This window comes from Solea senegalensis, linkage group LG6 (genome assembly GCF_019176455.1).
Source record: "Solea senegalensis isolate Sse05_10M linkage group LG6, IFAPA_SoseM_1, whole genome shotgun sequence".
Classification (NCBI taxonomy): Eukaryota; Metazoa; Chordata; class Actinopteri; order Pleuronectiformes; family Soleidae; genus Solea; species Solea senegalensis.
The window spans coordinates 8629882-8646349 of NC_058026.1; the positions used below are offsets into that span (position 1 = coordinate 8629882).

Here is a 16468-nt window from a genome sequence, read left to right on the forward strand (position 1 = left end):
CTGGCCCTGCATATTAAAAGCTGAGCAGGAAATCAGAGAGATGATGTAGCTCTGATGCAGTCATCAAATGTTTATCTGCCTGTTAGTTAGTTTGAAGTTATATGAGCCAAACTTTTCCTACGACATTTCCATGGATACTGGCTCTAGAACCAGAGCAGCTGAATGTAGCTACAGCGTGCATGAGACACAGCTGAGGACAAAAATAACTCTCCTTAATTGTCATTTTACTTGCTAGAGATGTTTAATTAAACTCTCATGTGTTGGATCTCTCATGTGATATCACTGACAAAATGTAGGCTGCTTATGAAACTGTAATTAATCCTCAAGAAAACGTCACAGTGGCGTTCTAAGTTTACATCGATGCGCACACACATTCACTTGTTCCTGTTTGTCCTCAGTTTGTGTGCATCCCTGGTTTGTGTGAACTGTTCACCTGTGGCTCTGCTGAGACTCATAAAGGCCGCCTCCTGTGGCTTGTTTAAAGCCTGAAAAACAGTCTCAGTCAGCACTCCCACTCTCTCCTGATGGGAATTTAGTCACCTAATTATGTCAACAGCTTTCAGACATGGACTCTGAAGTAGGAATCGGCAGCGATAAAACGGCCAGGTAACATTTTAAAATATCATCCTTTTATTGTTAACACATTTCTATGTCACCTCTCTAATGTGCAAAATAAAGTTGTTTAAGTAGTGTTCTGTTTGTCTAATCCTTGGTGATAGCGTCTGTATTGTTTTACTTTGGAGAGAAAATGTAAAAAAGTAGTGCTTCAAATAGTGTGTATGTCTGTATCCATGGCCTTTTGAAGTTTACACTTCACTTTTTTGGCCTTTATCATTATTTTCCCTGTTGGCTACACTCTGCCAGAGACACCATCTGTGCAGCAAGCTATCCCACCACTGTCCATAAGACATCTGTCAGTGCCACATTTCACTTTCTAAAGATGACGATATCTGATAGGACGCAGTCAACATACTGGGCCCGTGAAGGTTTGTTTTCAGACAAAAGGCCGGTCCGCAGCCTCCGTGACAGCACACTAGATAGTGAACTTTCAGTAAAGGAGGATCTTTTCTTGGAGATAAAACACCGTTTCACCTTTTTTGGCTGAAGAAATGAAGACTCTGCATCACTTTGCAAGGTAAAGAATGTTGTCATTTAATATTAGAAATGTATATGTGATCCTTAGGTACATTATAGTGGAGGATTCTTTCTATGTTAGAATCCTCCCCTCAGCAGTGTAACACTATCTGATATCTTCCTACATTGTTAGTAACATAGAGGCATGACTCACTGATAGGTACACTCATCTGCCACTTTATTAGGTACACAGGACACCTAATAAATTGGCAGAAGTGGCACCCAGTTGAGCTTTCTGCCATAGTAAATCCACTTCAAAGTCCAACATGTTGTGTGTTCAACCTTTTTTGTAACAAACTTGAGTTACTGTTGCCTTTCTATAATTTCAAACCAGTCATACTAGTCATTCCCCTCTGACTTCTGACATCAACACTGCTTTTTTGTCCAGACACACTGAATATCTCTCATTTTTTCTGACCATTCTCTGTAAACCCTAAAGATAGTAGTGTCAAAAATAAATCCCACTACATCAGCAGTTTCTCAGACCAGCCTGTCCAGCACCAGTGACAATCAAAGTCACACAAATAACCTTTCTTCCTCGTTCTGATGCTTGATTTGAACTTCAGCAGGTGATCGGTCAGTCAAAAAAGGAGGAGAATACCCAACCAAACCCTTCAGATTTCAATGTCAGCAGCAGGATCAACATGGCGCCCCCTGCTGAGGACTACTACTGCTATCACTTCCAGCCCAACACCTTTGACCCTTCCCGCTGCAGTTCCTGCCTTCGGCCTGATCACATGCACCTCAGCAGCAACATCACTGCTGCTGCTGCACAAGAGGACAGTCTACAAGAGCGGGTACATACATTAATCACACTCAACTATGTGAATATATTTGTGAAACCATTGAGATGTGGTTTTATTAACCATAAAACCATATCTTCCCTGAACAGTGCTCTGAAAAAACTAATTGCATGAAGTAACTCACTTTCCTATACTCTATTGTTGGGTTGTTGAGCGTCTATTCACCCGCCATGCTCCATTCAAGATCCAAGATTCAAGCAGAAAACAACATAATTGCTCTCCGACTATTGCAAGTACTTTAAAGTGAACCAAGTGCAAAACAATCTAAAACTATACTTGATATAAGCTGTGTACTGAGTGTATAGAAGGACATATGGAATGAGTGGTTTTAATAACTGATCAAACTGGGACAAAAAGACTGAAACTTGTTTGACGGAAGGGACTCTGTCTTTGAAAAACTCCAAAACACAGTAAAACTTGTTTGGTGTTGATAAGGATTAGTGATCAGTACAAAAATAGTAATCTAATCTTATGAACTATATTCCATTGTTTTGTTTTGTTTTCCTTTACTGACAGTGACTCTACTCTCCACGCTGTGATGAGCTCAACCAATTACACAATCACCCACTGAAACCAGTGTGGAGGTGGCAGGAGGAGGACACTACGACAAAGTGGCATTTGATTCTGTGTCATTAATTAATGAAAACTCATCGCTATCCTTGGGGAATGAGTTGAAATTTGAGACGCCCATATGAGGCATGCAAACAAGCCCCCTCACACAACACTGACCCACTTAAGTTAAAGTGTACAGTGGGAGTAAGACAAAAAAAATTCTCAAGGATCAAAGTTCACTGTATTGTCATTCATTATGTTAAAAACATGGAGAATGAAAATTCCTACTCAGGTCTAGAATAGAATAATAAATATAGGCTATAATAAATACCTAAACCAGCAACAATAAATAGAATAATAGATAATAAATAAAACCTTGTTACCAAGTAACTGTGTTATGTGTTCAATTGTTATCACAGTTTATAGAAATGAGACAAACTGATGGTGGGATCGAGAAGAAGATGAGAAGACGAGGTTGAAGAGTGGGCGGTTCTTGTAACGCAAAAGCATCAGAGCAATGAAATAATGATGAGCGTGAGCAGAGGCTAGCTTGAGTTACGTGCTGTTACGTGCCGAGTCTAAATGAACTGCTTCAGCTAGAAGAAAGAAGGAGGGAAGGAAGATAGTTGCTGGAAGCCTTGACAGCAGAGTTGGCTGAAAGGACAGTGAGTTGTCAGAGTAAGTGAAATATGTCTCAGTGTTTTGAATTTAGGTGGTTGTTGTTGGCTTTTTAGTGGTGTTTTCTGTGAAAGTTACTGTTTCGTATTGTTGATTATTCTATGTGAGACAAAGGACTCAAACCTTAAAGTGGATGCTGTGTTGTGCTTTTTGTTTGGGCATCATAATGACAGTATGAATGTGTATCTGTTGGGACATGTTTTAAAACATTGTCACATGTGGAAACTGAGGGAATCTGAAGAAACAGCCATTTAACGGTCAACGTTAAATTGGGCTCTATAAGAAGTTCATAGGACCAACTTTAAATGTTTTACTTCCTAATGATTCCTTTGTTTTTAAGTTTCAAAGTCAAGTTTGGCCCCAAATGATGTTTCAAAATGTCTTAAAACTTGAAACTTATTTCTCCCCACACCAGGAAACAGATGACGACAATCACGCTTTTTCTGAGGTTACCACAAGCGCCAGTAGTGATGATGATGATGATGATGTCAGCAGTGGCTGGACTTATGAGTGGAGTCTTGTCCGCAGCCTGAGTCCTGAGTGGGAACTCAATATCTGTGTCACTGACATACAATCCAGGTGCCCATCCAGTTCCTGATTTTCCAAATCCACTTTTAGAGATAACTTTTACAGAGTGCATATGTAGGTCGGACCTAAAAATATTCTCACATACAGACTGACACTTAAGCCTATAGGCATTTTGTCATATGTTAAAGGATATGCTTTGTTTCTTTTATATTTAAAGGTCCAGTGTGTAAGAATTAGTGACATATAATGATGAGACTGCAGATGGTGACAATCAGAGAACTCCTCTGCTCACCCTTCCATTAACCTAATAATAATCGTTTTGGCTGGTTTTTGGTTTGGCTACAAAACATAAATTAAGTTGAGAGCACTAATCAGCATTCTTACATACACTATAGTGGGTAGACATAGTTTAAGGAGTGAGTAATATCTTATTATTGCATTTTCAACTCAGCCCCTTATAACAGTACGTAGCGTACATGTTTATTCATTTCAATTTCTTAGTTTGTACCAGCTTCTTTACTATACCTCCTCCAGCTGTCCAAACCAGTGGGGCTGTCCAGAGAGGAGCCGATCCCTCAGCTCAGAGAGCCACTGTGGTGTGGCACAAATAGATATGACCCGACTGGACCCTTCTCCCCAACGAGGCACTGATAAATCCTGGATGGACGAGAGGAGGAGCAGAGACAGGTCCCGCCGGACATCAGGTCAGTCACAGATAAAAAAAATATGAGCCAGAACCCAAAATAACAGGACATATTCATACATTCATAAAAACAGTACAAAGTACAAACACAAGTCACTTTAGGTTAGGTTCAGAGGACACCTTATAAAGTAACAGGTTTTAAGCTTTAAGGTTCAATGTGTGCATTCAGAGATGGTCTTCTGTATACCTGGGTTGTAACAAGTGGTGATTTGAGTAACTATTAAATTACATTTATTTCAAACCAGTCTTATCTGACCTTTGGCATCAGTAAGGCATTTAAACCCAGAGAATTGCCATTCAATGGACACATTATCTTTTTTCAGACCATTCTCTGTAGCAGTTTGTGAAAAATTAAGACCAGCACATCTGGCACCAAAAACCATCCCATGTTTATTCATCCATTTTCTACCGCTTTATCCTCCACCGGAGGGGGGTGCTGTGCCAATCTCAGCTGACATAAGGCGATAGGCAGGGTCATACCCTGGACAGTTTGCCTGTCCATCGCAGGGCCACATATAGCGAAAAACAACCATTCACTCTCACGCTTACGGTCAATTGACCTAATCCCCATATTGCATGTTTTGGGACTGTGGGATGAAGAAAACCTATGCAGAGACAGGGAGAACATGCAAACTCCATGCGGAAAGGCCCTTGTTCCAACTGGGGCTCTAACCCTAGTCTTTTTGCTTCTAACCACTACACCAACCATGTGGCCCCCCCCTTTCCCAGATTTTAAGTCACTTAAATAATTTGAACTTCAGCAGGACTAAATACATTAGGTTGTTTCCATGTGGAGGCATTAAGAGGCAGTTTGTACTCTCTGTCTATACTCTCTGTCTGATGAGTGGTCAGAGAGTGCAATGTCATTTATGATGTGCTTATGTTCTCTTACTGTTTACATACAGTACATCAATGACCTAAGGCTTCTATGATTTTCAGAGTCCAGAGGAATTAGGGAGCAGGAGAGTGGCTACTTTTCTCCAGACAGAAAAGGTGAGCGTGAGCGGCAGACGGAGGACGTCAACAAACGGACTTTCCGTTACTATGAGAGAGGGCATGCTCTACCCAGCAACTACCTTCTTGAACCCAAGGCCTGCGTCCCCTACAGAAATGTCAACCTTGGTGTGCCGTCCCAGAGGAGGAACACAGAGACGTACACGCAAGAAATTTGGAGGAGTGAATCTCCACAGAGATACACATACCACTCCAACTTCAGACGTGGAACTGACTCACAGACAAGTTCTCCAACCCGTCACAGCTCTGTGAGTCCAGATCGCTACAAGTTACCCGAATCTCCTTCAGGGCCGCAGAGGGGGAGCTCCCTCTCTAGGAGTCAAGCTCGGTCACATGTCTCATCACGTGGTTCCTCTCAGCTCCCATCGCATGTTCCCTCTCACCGCACATCAGGCCGGTCCAGTCCATCTCGCAGAAGGGAGTCCCTCATCTCTCGAACTGGCTCCCCCTTGAGGGCCCCTTCGTCTCACAGGCACACCGACTCATACCACTACCAGAACGGAGATTATGATGCTCAAAAGGGATGCAGCAGAGAGTCAAGGAGTCCATCACAAGCTTCAGTCAAACACAGTCTGGACTCTGAGAAACTCTACAGAAATCTGGAGTTCATCTCTCGCCGTGGCTCCTCAGCTGTTCAGCAAAACTCATACAAAGGCTCTCAAGCATCTCCAAGAACCAGAACAAATGTGAACAGCTCTGCCAACACTCGCACTTCTAACAGCCGAGAGGTATCACCAGAAACATCTGTGAGGAACATCTACAGCACACATAGCCCCACCTCACAGAAGGATTCTCACTCCAGAGACAGCAGACTGAGTCCTTCTCAAGGTTCATGGCAGGGTTCTGCACACTCCATACTCAGCCTCCCACCATCATCACGTGGGTCTTCGACATCAAGACGAGGCGTGGACTCTCAGGTGCTTGACAATGCCGTGTCCCATGCTGCAGTCACTGAAACTGATAAGGGCATTGAGGGGAATAATAAGTTCAGTGGTGACAGAAGCAGTAGCAACATGAGACGAGGAATGGATGCTTTGTTGACCTCTGAACCCAAGAAATCGGAAGTAGAACCTGAGGAGGTGAGTATAGTTTTGTTTTTACTTGACATGTAACAACAGTTTAATTGATTGCTTTGAAAGTTTCTGCACACGTTCAATTTAAATTTTGCATTGTTGTAGGTCAGTTACCTCACCTGCAACTTAACTTGAGACTGGAGACTCTTCACCTTACTATAGGTTTAAAAAAAGAGCCTATTAGACACCATTGCAACTCCCAACTGCTCAACTATAATTGGACGATAACAGGTGGATTATTTACAGTTGAATTCTCATTAATATACATCAATAAATTTACAAAGCAACAACAACAGCCAACCCTTGTTACTACTATTCATTTCAACAAAGAAACTCCCCTTTAACGTTTGAATTAAAATGACATTATTTTATAATCTAGGCTTTCAAAGTGGGATGTGGTCCATCCCATAGAACCTCTGAATAGTTTCATGTGAAGCTAGGATAAAGGAGGTTTGAAGAACATTATGTTAGTTGCAATTTAGTAACATCAGATCATGTCTAAATACTTGGTTGTAGGTTGTAGTTGTCATTTTGCTCAAATGTTATTTAGACATAAATGTTTTGGTAGTACTACTTCTCATATTTAGATATATAAATATGATTTTCTTTTTTACATGCAAACACAAGGTGACATAGAACTACAGACAGTGTTATTTCTGAAAATCATACATTTGCAGTGGACATCTCTTCATAATACTTCGACCAACTGCTTCGACTGAATTACTCAAACCAGTAATTCAGTTTATGTTCAGGTTATAGGTTCAGGCAACACCTTCCATTTCATTTGATGTAGCTGATAACTCTCCACATCAAGATATCTTTTAATTCATTTGAGTTATTTTAGATGTATCTTGGTCCACTGTGGTTGATTAAAAGTGCTTGGATTGGACATCATGTAAAATAAAGATGAACCTTTTATGAATCTAAGGTGGCGATGACCATGGAGGACTACATAGCTCTGGCTGCGATTCCAACCATCTATCTGGAGTCCGAAGAAGAGTTTGCTGGACTGCGGAGGAGGAACCAGAGCCCCAGTCCCTGCAGGGACCACCGAATCAGGACATTCAGGTTAGAACTAACTGCTGAATCATGGGTTGACCTCTCTTTAGCAGCTGGAAAGAAAAGTGAAATACAATGATAGTGTAGCAAATTGTTGATGTAGGGGAGTAAGAGGCATCTGGCATGGTTACATGGTGAAAGTTATTAATGTGCAATGGCCCTATTCTAAATAAAATACATTCTAAAGGGACCAAGATGAAATAGATGTCTACAGCTCAAGGCTGGAGCCAGATGAGAGGGGCAGAGTTCGAGAGAGAGGAAGAGACAGACGGGAGAAGTGTCGGGACTCTGAGAATGGACGATCATCTCGAAGACAGTCAACAGCATCTGTTCACACACAGGTACAGTGAAATTACTTTCAAAAACAACAACATAATAATTTTTTTTTTTTTTTTAAAGTGGAAGCACAAACTGAATCCTCACCTGCTTATTCTATTTAAGAGTTTAGATAATCAAAGTGGAAAGCATAGATCTTCAAAGCTGAAGGAGCGAACTCCTCCTGAGCATCTGCAAACACAGGTGAGAACAGTCCACATGTGTCAGCATAAATGGTACGGTATGCATGCATTCATGCTAAAATCATTTCTTGATATTTATTTTGGCTTTGCTTTACCTCAGGTGCCCCTCCAGCCCCACAGTATGAAGCCATTAGTTACACTCCGTGTTTTAGGGCAGCGTGTTCGTATGATTTATCTTCTTTATTATTAGATAGCAGGATGGTTCAAGCCAGTGTATCCTGTGTTCCCAGCACTGCAGAGTCACCCCTAAAACAGCTGAGCTAACAAATAAAACCAAGAGATGGATGGTCATAAAAATGACATGTTCAAATGTTTTTGTTTTTCCAGCGCAGTAAAGTTTTTAGCAGCTCACAGCCTTTTTGTTTCCATATCATAAGAGCTACTGTACATGTGATGCCACTTTAGTGACATCCTCTTTCTTTTCACTTCACATAATAGTGTTTGTCATCTCCATTTCTCCATTTCTGTCTCCCCCCACATATGTGATGGTCACAACACGATGCGCGGTGAGTATTTTCTGTTATTCTGTGCTAAAATGCTCCAACAGCATAATATTTTCATCGGCTCCTCTATCTCTTCCCAGTTACCTCCGCTTTGTCGATCCAAGTTTGTAAATGCTGCACGTCTTGGTTTTTGAGCTTTATTCTGCCACACATTTGCCACTCTTCATGCTGTAATATTTTGCTCGCCTCACTATGATTCAGAATCTTGGCCTTGTCTCACAATGACATGCTCGTCTGCCACTAACAGTTTCCGTTTCCTGTTCAAGTTCACAGCCAAACCACTACAGAATGCTCTCATAGAGTCTGTTCCTTATGCTCTCTTTATACTCTAATTGCAGATGTTACATTAAGGGGTGGATGTCAAGGCTGGATGAACATGGAAAGGTAAACCCAATTCTTCTCTTTGACATTATAGAGAATATCACACACCACACACAACCAGACAGATACAAAAGGCATAATTGAGATAATCATATACTATTATTATAGTTTAATTGTCCATGTTTACTGTGTTTTGCTCAGTGGAGGAAACACTGGTTTGTGCTGGGTGATTCCTCACTAAGGTACTACAGAGACTCAGAGGCTGATGAGGTATGACTTGATGAGTACAAGCAATAATTATTATTTCTGTCCACATGATTTGAAATGCAGCTTTTTGCCATCACGTGTGACTGTGACTGATGTTTGGGCTGCAGCCTTATTTGACCTGACTGAATCTGAGCTCTTCTCTTTGTGCTGCAGTCAGATGATCTGGACGGAGAGATCGACCTCACCTACTGTGTGAATGTGTCAGACTGTGACGTAGACAACAACTATGGACTCCAAATACAAGTATGTGATTGGAGCTGTGTTTTGCACAGTCCATTGTACTGTCTAGCAAGACAGGTGGACAGTTGGACACATAAGCCTCCCCATTACCACATCATGTTTGGCTGCTTCCTGTTTAACTGCGTGTGTGTGTGTGTGTGTCTTTGCCCTGCCTTTTGTCTTTTGATCTCCTCCAGACAAAGCGAGCAGTGTTCACTCTCTCTGCTGTGACCTCCAGAATACGGCGGAACTGGGTGAAGTTACTAAAGCAGGCAATCCAAAACAACAGGCAGTGAGTCTGACTTTATTTTTGGATGCAGCAGTGGAGGAAGTATTTGACATTTTACTGAAGTAAAATCAACAATACAACATTGAACACAATGTGGCCCAGTGAAAGTACTACACTAAGAGTGTTCCTAAAATAAAGTTCAGTATTATTATGAGCAAAATATAATGTATTGGAAGCAACAATAATGCTACAAAACCCAAATTATTTTGTTTTATTACATACTTATACAAGCATTCTTATTGGTAGTTTATTCAGTTAGTGCAAATAAACCCTAATTGTTACTCACTGAACCATTAAGATTAAGTAATTCATCATTTTATATACGCAGACTAAATGTAACACAATATTTACATCACTGGCCTATGATAACCAATTGTTATTATTATTATTATTATTATTATTATTATTATTATTATTATTATTATTATTATTATTATTATTATTATTATTATAACAATAATAACAATAATTATGATCAGTAATTTGCAAATTTAAGATATCCCATATGGTGAAGCCTTAGTAGGTATAATTTGTTTATATTTCTGCCAAAATAAACAACATTCCTGAATTCCTGAAACTAATCACTGTGCAGAAATGCAGTCGATGTGGCTGGGTGGTCTGTCTCTTGTGAACCCCCTCTATCATCTTTCCTCTGATGTGTAACTCTACACTCCTGTTGTTCCCTCACTCTGACCCCAGCCAATCAGACACCGGCAGTGAGAAAGAGAACCCCCTCTCCTCTAGACCGTCGTCATACCAACCTCTCACTGCTCTCACCTGCAGGGACTCACACTATGAACCAACCACTTCCACCAACACAGCTGCAAACTCCCATCAGGCCGACCACCGCCAAACTGTAGACGGGCATCAGCACGCAGACTTCTCTCCAGCCAGTCAGAGAGGAGAAGGGGAAGGCTGGGACAGAGAGCAGGCGAAGCGATTGGAGGAGAGAAACAAGTGGTTTGAGGAGGGGGTCTCCTTCAGTGAGATGGGCAGCAGGTGGGACTCGATGGAGCTTAAAAAGGGGAGTGTACCAGTGCCTGTCATTGAAACCATGGACTCAGAGGTCAACAGGAAGTGGGTGGAATTCGAGACGCTGTCATTTAGTGACATGAGTGCACAGTCGCTCATTGGAGCTCAGAATCAGTCAAGCACCCCACAGGCATCGCAGCCCCTAGTTTCCACCCACAACTATGAGTCAAGCCTCAGCCCCAAGGAGGCTGAACCCCGTGTCACTGGTTCAAAGACAGATTTAACAAACGCAAAGGAACCTCCTCCATCTGTCAGTTGTGTCCCGAGCACTCAAACTAATGCAGCCGAAGTTCTTCAAAAGGAGGTAAGAAGGAAGTTACAGCTGCTCGTGTGATGAATAAAAAATACTAAGTGTTTTCTAAGCAATCATGATGTTTTCTCCCCATACATTGATCACAAATCCATCTCCCATGAAGGCCCTCTCTCTTCGAAAGCAAGTTGACAGCATTAAGAGAGAGCGTGCAGCCATGGGGATGGAGGTGGAGAGTCCTTGTGGCCCCAGGGCCCCCTGTAGGGCCACACTGGAGGCCATGGAAGTTGCCCATCAGAAAGCACTGCAGGAGCTGCAAGAGAAACACAAGAGGGAGATCATGGAGCTGGAGAAGCAGAGAGACAAGATGCTGCTGGAGGAGAGAGAGGCAGCTGCTAAGGGTGAGTCAAGCAACAGTGACTGCAGGAGTTTTACAGTAACACTATTCAAGCATTTGTTCCTGTAAGCATTTTTATTATGCCTGATTTACATGGTAACATTTCTGGCCCTGCTAAAATGTTCAGAACAGTTTTCAAACAATTATATTTTTTCCTTCCTCACAATAACAAATATTTTTTTACAGTTACCATTATCACATGTTACTCTGTCACGTCTCAACATTTCATTTGTGATTCTTTTACTTCACAATCATATACAGCTATGTAGATATTTTAATGAGGTAATACAGCAGTGTCACAGAGCAGACATAGTCTCATGAGAGTCAAGCATTTAACATTTTACTTTAGTAGTTAAGTGTTCTGTTTCATACTGCATTGATAATCTGAATCCATTCAGTACTAAACTAGTTACTAAAGCTGCCAAGTTAGTAAGTTTAAAAACAAATTGTAATATAAAACTGCACTGAATTGCAATGTATTTTCAATATTATACTTTACACCTGCACTGCACTTGAAGTTTTACTCACAGGGAGGAGATGTAAACACTTTGTTATTGCACTTTGTGTTTGTATCTTTTTAAATAATATTGTTTATTGATGTTATCTTCTTGGTATCATAGAGGGGTATATTTAACTGCTGTGTCTTGTTTTTAAAGCTGTTCTGCGAAACCAAATCTAATTTTCCATGCTGTGGATGATTGCGAAATTAACTAACCCACTTTTAAATAAAGCCATGGGGGCGCTGAGAGCAACTCACAGAGATGAGCTTGAGAAAGAGCTGGAGAAGGCCAGGAGGTTGTCGGGAGGAGGCGCACATGTGGAGTCTTCATACAGGAGGCACATGTAAGTTTTCTTTACAGGCACTCTGTAATCATGCTTTGTCTCACAGCCTTCTGCTGCAGGCTTTAGATGTTCTGCACTCAACCATGACCCCTTGTATGACAATTTGGTGTACTATAATTTGCTCCATAACTTGTTTGTTTGTGTGTATGTGTGTGTGTGTGTGTGTGTTCCAGGCCCCCAGTGGATATTTTGCACAGTGAATTAGATGTGCTGTCAGAACATTACTCTCAGACTTGCCTGGAGCTGAGTCGCACTGAGCAAAGCAGCAAGAGTCGAGAGACAGAGCTCGGCCACAAGGAGAGAGAGCTGGAGCAGCTCCGAAGAGAGAACAAGGTTTATATTCACTACATGCTATGCTGTATATCCTATAAGAGTACCAGTTGCAAATGTACCTCCTCTGCATCTGCAATCTGGGATTATGAAAAAAAAATTCTGTTTCATGTTGAAGCAGATTTATTTGAAGGCACAAATTTGTGCCGTGTCCCGTTTTAAGAAGCTCTATTCATTTATGCCCAGCATTGCGTTTTATTTTCTTACAGCGCTAGCTCAGTAGGCAAAGACAAACAAACACTTTGTTTTCTACTTGGCCTGATTGTGTTTATTTTACTGATAGCAGGGGCAGCTAAATGTAGCAGTTAACTGTCAGAAATTCAGTTTCTGTAAATGACATGCTCTGCACATTGTTTTTGGAAATATGACATTGTGTCAAGAAATGTATCATTCAATTTTGGATTAAGGAGAAAAAGAAAGTCACAATTACTGATACTGTCAAACATCAATAGAAATGCAATAAATGAGAATTGTAATACAAATCATTACCCAGTTATCGTGATGCAATTGTGACAAAAAGCATATCATCCCAGCCCTTATTGTTTATGTGATCAGATTGTCTTTATGTTCTAATAGGGTTATGTTATAAAAAGTGTCACAATCAACTTTCAGTTCACAAACTTTCCTGACTTCCATGACTTAACATGAGGTAAATGTCTCTCTTTAAACTTTATTTCTTCAGGAGCTCAAGGCCAAACTAGCAGAGGAGATGAGCCGCATGCGTTATTTCATCACAGGTCAGAGGTCGAACATGGTGTCTGTGGGCAGCACTGAGCACACTGCATCAGAAGTAGAGGTACTGAGAGAATTTAATTTCAACGTTTGTGACCAAATTAGATATGCAATGTCATCTCATGTGAAAGTAGGTGACTCTAAAACATCTCTAACTCTCACTGAAGTCCAACCCACTTTCACTTATTGCACTAAAAAAAACGTTCAAGGACAAACGTTGACAGTAATGTTGTCATGGAGATGCAATTTTGAGCAACATTTGATTTATGCACGGTGGTATTGTAAAACCACTTTAAAACTAATAACAGCAGTTTTTCTTTTTTTGTCTTATATCACCAGTAACTCCCTGTAGCAACTGTCACACCTTCCTGTTTCCAGTTGGCCTCATTTGTGTGTGGTTAGTCACAGCCTGTTGCAGCATATAGTGCCACCTACTGCCTGAAATAAGGCACATAGTATTTCACAATAATAATGTAGTACATGTTCTCTGTACTTTAGGTAACCAAATTACATTGCTTTTTCATGTTTATTAAAGGTCCAGTGTGTAAACTTTAGGGTGATTTTATATCATTTGGGAGACATTAAAGATGAAATATTTATAATTCATTAGTTATAGTAAAATGACCTGATTCAATGAATTGTTGTTTTTCAATAGCCCAGCATTGGCCATTTATTTTGATATTAGGAGCCAGGTCAGCTCTTCAGAGTCAGTCAATTTGGATTATCATGTTTTTTCAACAGCCAACAACAGTGGAAAAACTAAAAATCCTTTGAGTTTTAATGCGCCACCTGCAACATAAAACTCCACCAATATGGTTGCTAAATAACTATATATAAGTTATATACATAACAAGTGAATTTGAAATACTGGTTCACTGCAATGCATCTTATTAATGTGTTGTCTTTCAGATGCTGCTGAGAGCAAAAGACAGTGAGGTCCAGTCTCTTAAAAAAGAAATCAGCTGTTTGCAGAATGAGTTGCAGTCTCTTAAAAAGGTATGTTTTTTTTCATGATTTCTTGATTAAAAATAAATTACTCCAACATTGTATGCTTGACTGTCTCAACTTTGATCTTAGGAAAAAGAAGAAGCTTATGGGCGTTATAAGGAGGCCTACGTGGAGTTGAGTGACCTGAAGGGCCGTAGCCAGCTGGAAATGAGCTCTCTCAATGAACACTTGAGACTAACCAACACTGCACTTCAAGAAGGACCAAGACAGACCTGAGAAATGAGGACAGTTAAAATGTACCCGCAGAATCAAAGCAAGCCACTATAACATATAACAGCATTAACTTACAATAACTGTTTTTGTTTTTATGACCAGATGTGGCTTAGAAATATTTATGGAAACTAATGTGTACTTTCAAACCACCGCTAAGAATTAAAAACATTTTTTTTCCAGATGTAAACGTCTGTTTATTGGGTTGACAGGCATACACATGCAAACAAGAGTGAGGACAAAACTTGTAGTTGTAATAGCCTCACATGATATGAGATTTCTAAAATGATTCCATGACAACAACATAAGTAGCTGAAAAGAGGGCAGTGAGATGGTGGGAGGTAGAGGGATGTGTTTGGATGTTGAAATGCCCCATATTCTCCATCTTCCTCATGCAGGTTAATGGGTTATGCTTTCAGTCAGCATTTCAAAGAACCTGTGAATGTAAAGAAAAAGGACAAACGTCAGCTTTCAAACTTTCCACTTGTCATCACTACAACTGTATCACCTACACCCTTATATTACAGATGAGATTGTCCACAAACTTTCCCAGCAAAAATGTTTAAAGATTAAAGAAGGTGGGGCCGGTGTACAATTGACTTAACCATTTACTGAGGTTAGCTCAGTCGTCGTCATCATCATCCTCAGGGACGAAGATGTCATGTTCCTCCAAAAGAGCAGCAAAGTTCTTGCTGATTAGTGTTCCAACATACAGGAAAGGCACCACGACCACTGTCATGCGGATAAGACCAAATGGTGTCTGGAAGACATGAGAAGGAGACGTCATTCAATCATAAACAGATGCATAAATGTGTAAATAAGGTCTTGACCTTTCTATGCTTGACCTTTAAGTGCCTTGAGATCATGTTATTTTATGAAGTGGCGCTACACAAATAAAATTAAATTCAAACAAATTCCTGCCTCGATTTGCTGGAGTATACTTTGGTCTTGAACTATAAGAGCTTCCTCTTTCAAAAGAACACTGGCATGTATCACAGGCAGCTACAACACAGCTGGAGAGCAGGTGTAATTAAGTGTAAATACAACATGAAACTGCTTCCGTTAAGAATTAATTAATAAAATTGTTGAGGGTGACAGATGCCTAGCAGCTCATTTTTTGCCACATGGTAACAGATGATACATAACAATACGTTTCACAGGCTTTAAGGTATTATTCTTAATTATCTGAGAAAATGCACCTTTAAAAATGCATTTTTAACCAGGTCGCAAATGTTTGAGGGTTACTTGTATTCATAATATTATCTTTATATGAAATATGTGCTAATAAGAGCTGTTTGATGGTAAAAGATAACATTATAAAATACACAGTTTAATTTTCCTCTGACGGTCCGACCTCTCTTTGCCGTGACAACGACGACGCAAACCAAGATATGCAAGACTAAGACTCTGGACCGTTAACAAATCAATCATTCATTCAACCAAAAGCACAATATTTCAACTGACTAGACAAAAATAGCCCTTATGACAAGGATTGGATTAGATTTGTAATAACATTTATCTGTAGTTGTTACTTCCTGGAAGCGTCAGTTCGCATAAACGTTAATTTCATTGGTCGTCTCGAGTAACTCACGGTTATCCTGCTTTTCTATTGGCCATAGTTCGTGTCACTTCGGCGCTTAGTCCCGCCCACTCAATGACTAATTTCTTGTCTGTTTCTGTGAAGGTATAACGTCAGAAATAAACTCACTTTATCCGGTTTGGGCAGGATTGCCCCCGAAGTCGTTGATACTGCGGTTCGGATGGAAGTCGTCCTGGATATGTTTGTTGATTTCAGACCAGTGTTACGGCTCATTTTCGCCGTATTTCTGGTAGAAAGTCGCATCGAAAGGCGCAGTATACTCGCCGCCATTTTTGCTGTGTCAGTGACAGAGGGCGGGACTTAGTGAGATGATTTATTGTGGTGCGTTTGGCACCAAACAGCAACAGAATATTCTCAAAATCACTCGATTATCAAGTAACTATGTAAAGTATGAACCATTCTGAT

At 40.6% G+C, this 16468-nt stretch overlaps 2 protein-coding genes across 8 annotated transcripts; one reads left to right on the forward strand and one right to left on the reverse strand.

Annotated features, from left to right (window-relative positions):
- The first annotated feature begins 505 nt into the window (after positions 1-505).
- On the forward strand, positions 506-14647 carry LOC122770801 (myosin phosphatase Rho-interacting protein-like). 7 transcript variants are annotated; one of them, XM_044027920.1, is made up of 19 exons: positions 508-1135; positions 1701-1931; positions 3583-3746; positions 4230-4399; positions 5338-6491; positions 7414-7553; positions 7732-7885; positions 7986-8063; positions 8917-8949; positions 9088-9156; positions 9307-9396; positions 9570-9664; positions 10361-10997; positions 11110-11344; positions 12072-12183; positions 12357-12516; positions 13196-13309; positions 14155-14241; positions 14323-14647. In XM_044027920.1, exons 2-19 carry the CDS (start codon positions 1779-1781, stop codon positions 14467-14469), a joined length of 3792 nt encoding a protein of 1263 aa, XP_043883855.1. In that variant the 5' UTR covers positions 508-1135; positions 1701-1778; the 3' UTR covers positions 14470-14647. The 7 variants fall into 7 exon arrangements, with proteins under 7 accessions (XP_043883859.1, XP_043883855.1, XP_043883856.1 ...); XM_044027921.1 differs by having other exon boundaries at positions 1704-1931; XM_044027919.1 differs by having other exon boundaries at positions 508-606; positions 958-1931.
- Positions 14635-16361, reverse strand: smdt1b (single-pass membrane protein with aspartate-rich tail 1b). The gene is made up of 3 exons (XM_044027932.1): positions 16172-16361; positions 15069-15223; positions 14635-14899 (listed from the first exon to the last, which is right to left on the reverse strand). The coding sequence occupies exons 1-2, from the start codon at positions 16331-16333 to the stop codon at positions 15086-15088; spliced, it is 300 nt and encodes a 99-aa protein (XP_043883867.1). The 5' UTR covers positions 16334-16361; the 3' UTR covers positions 14635-14899; positions 15069-15085.
- Between the last annotated feature and the right edge of the window lie 107 nt (positions 16362-16468).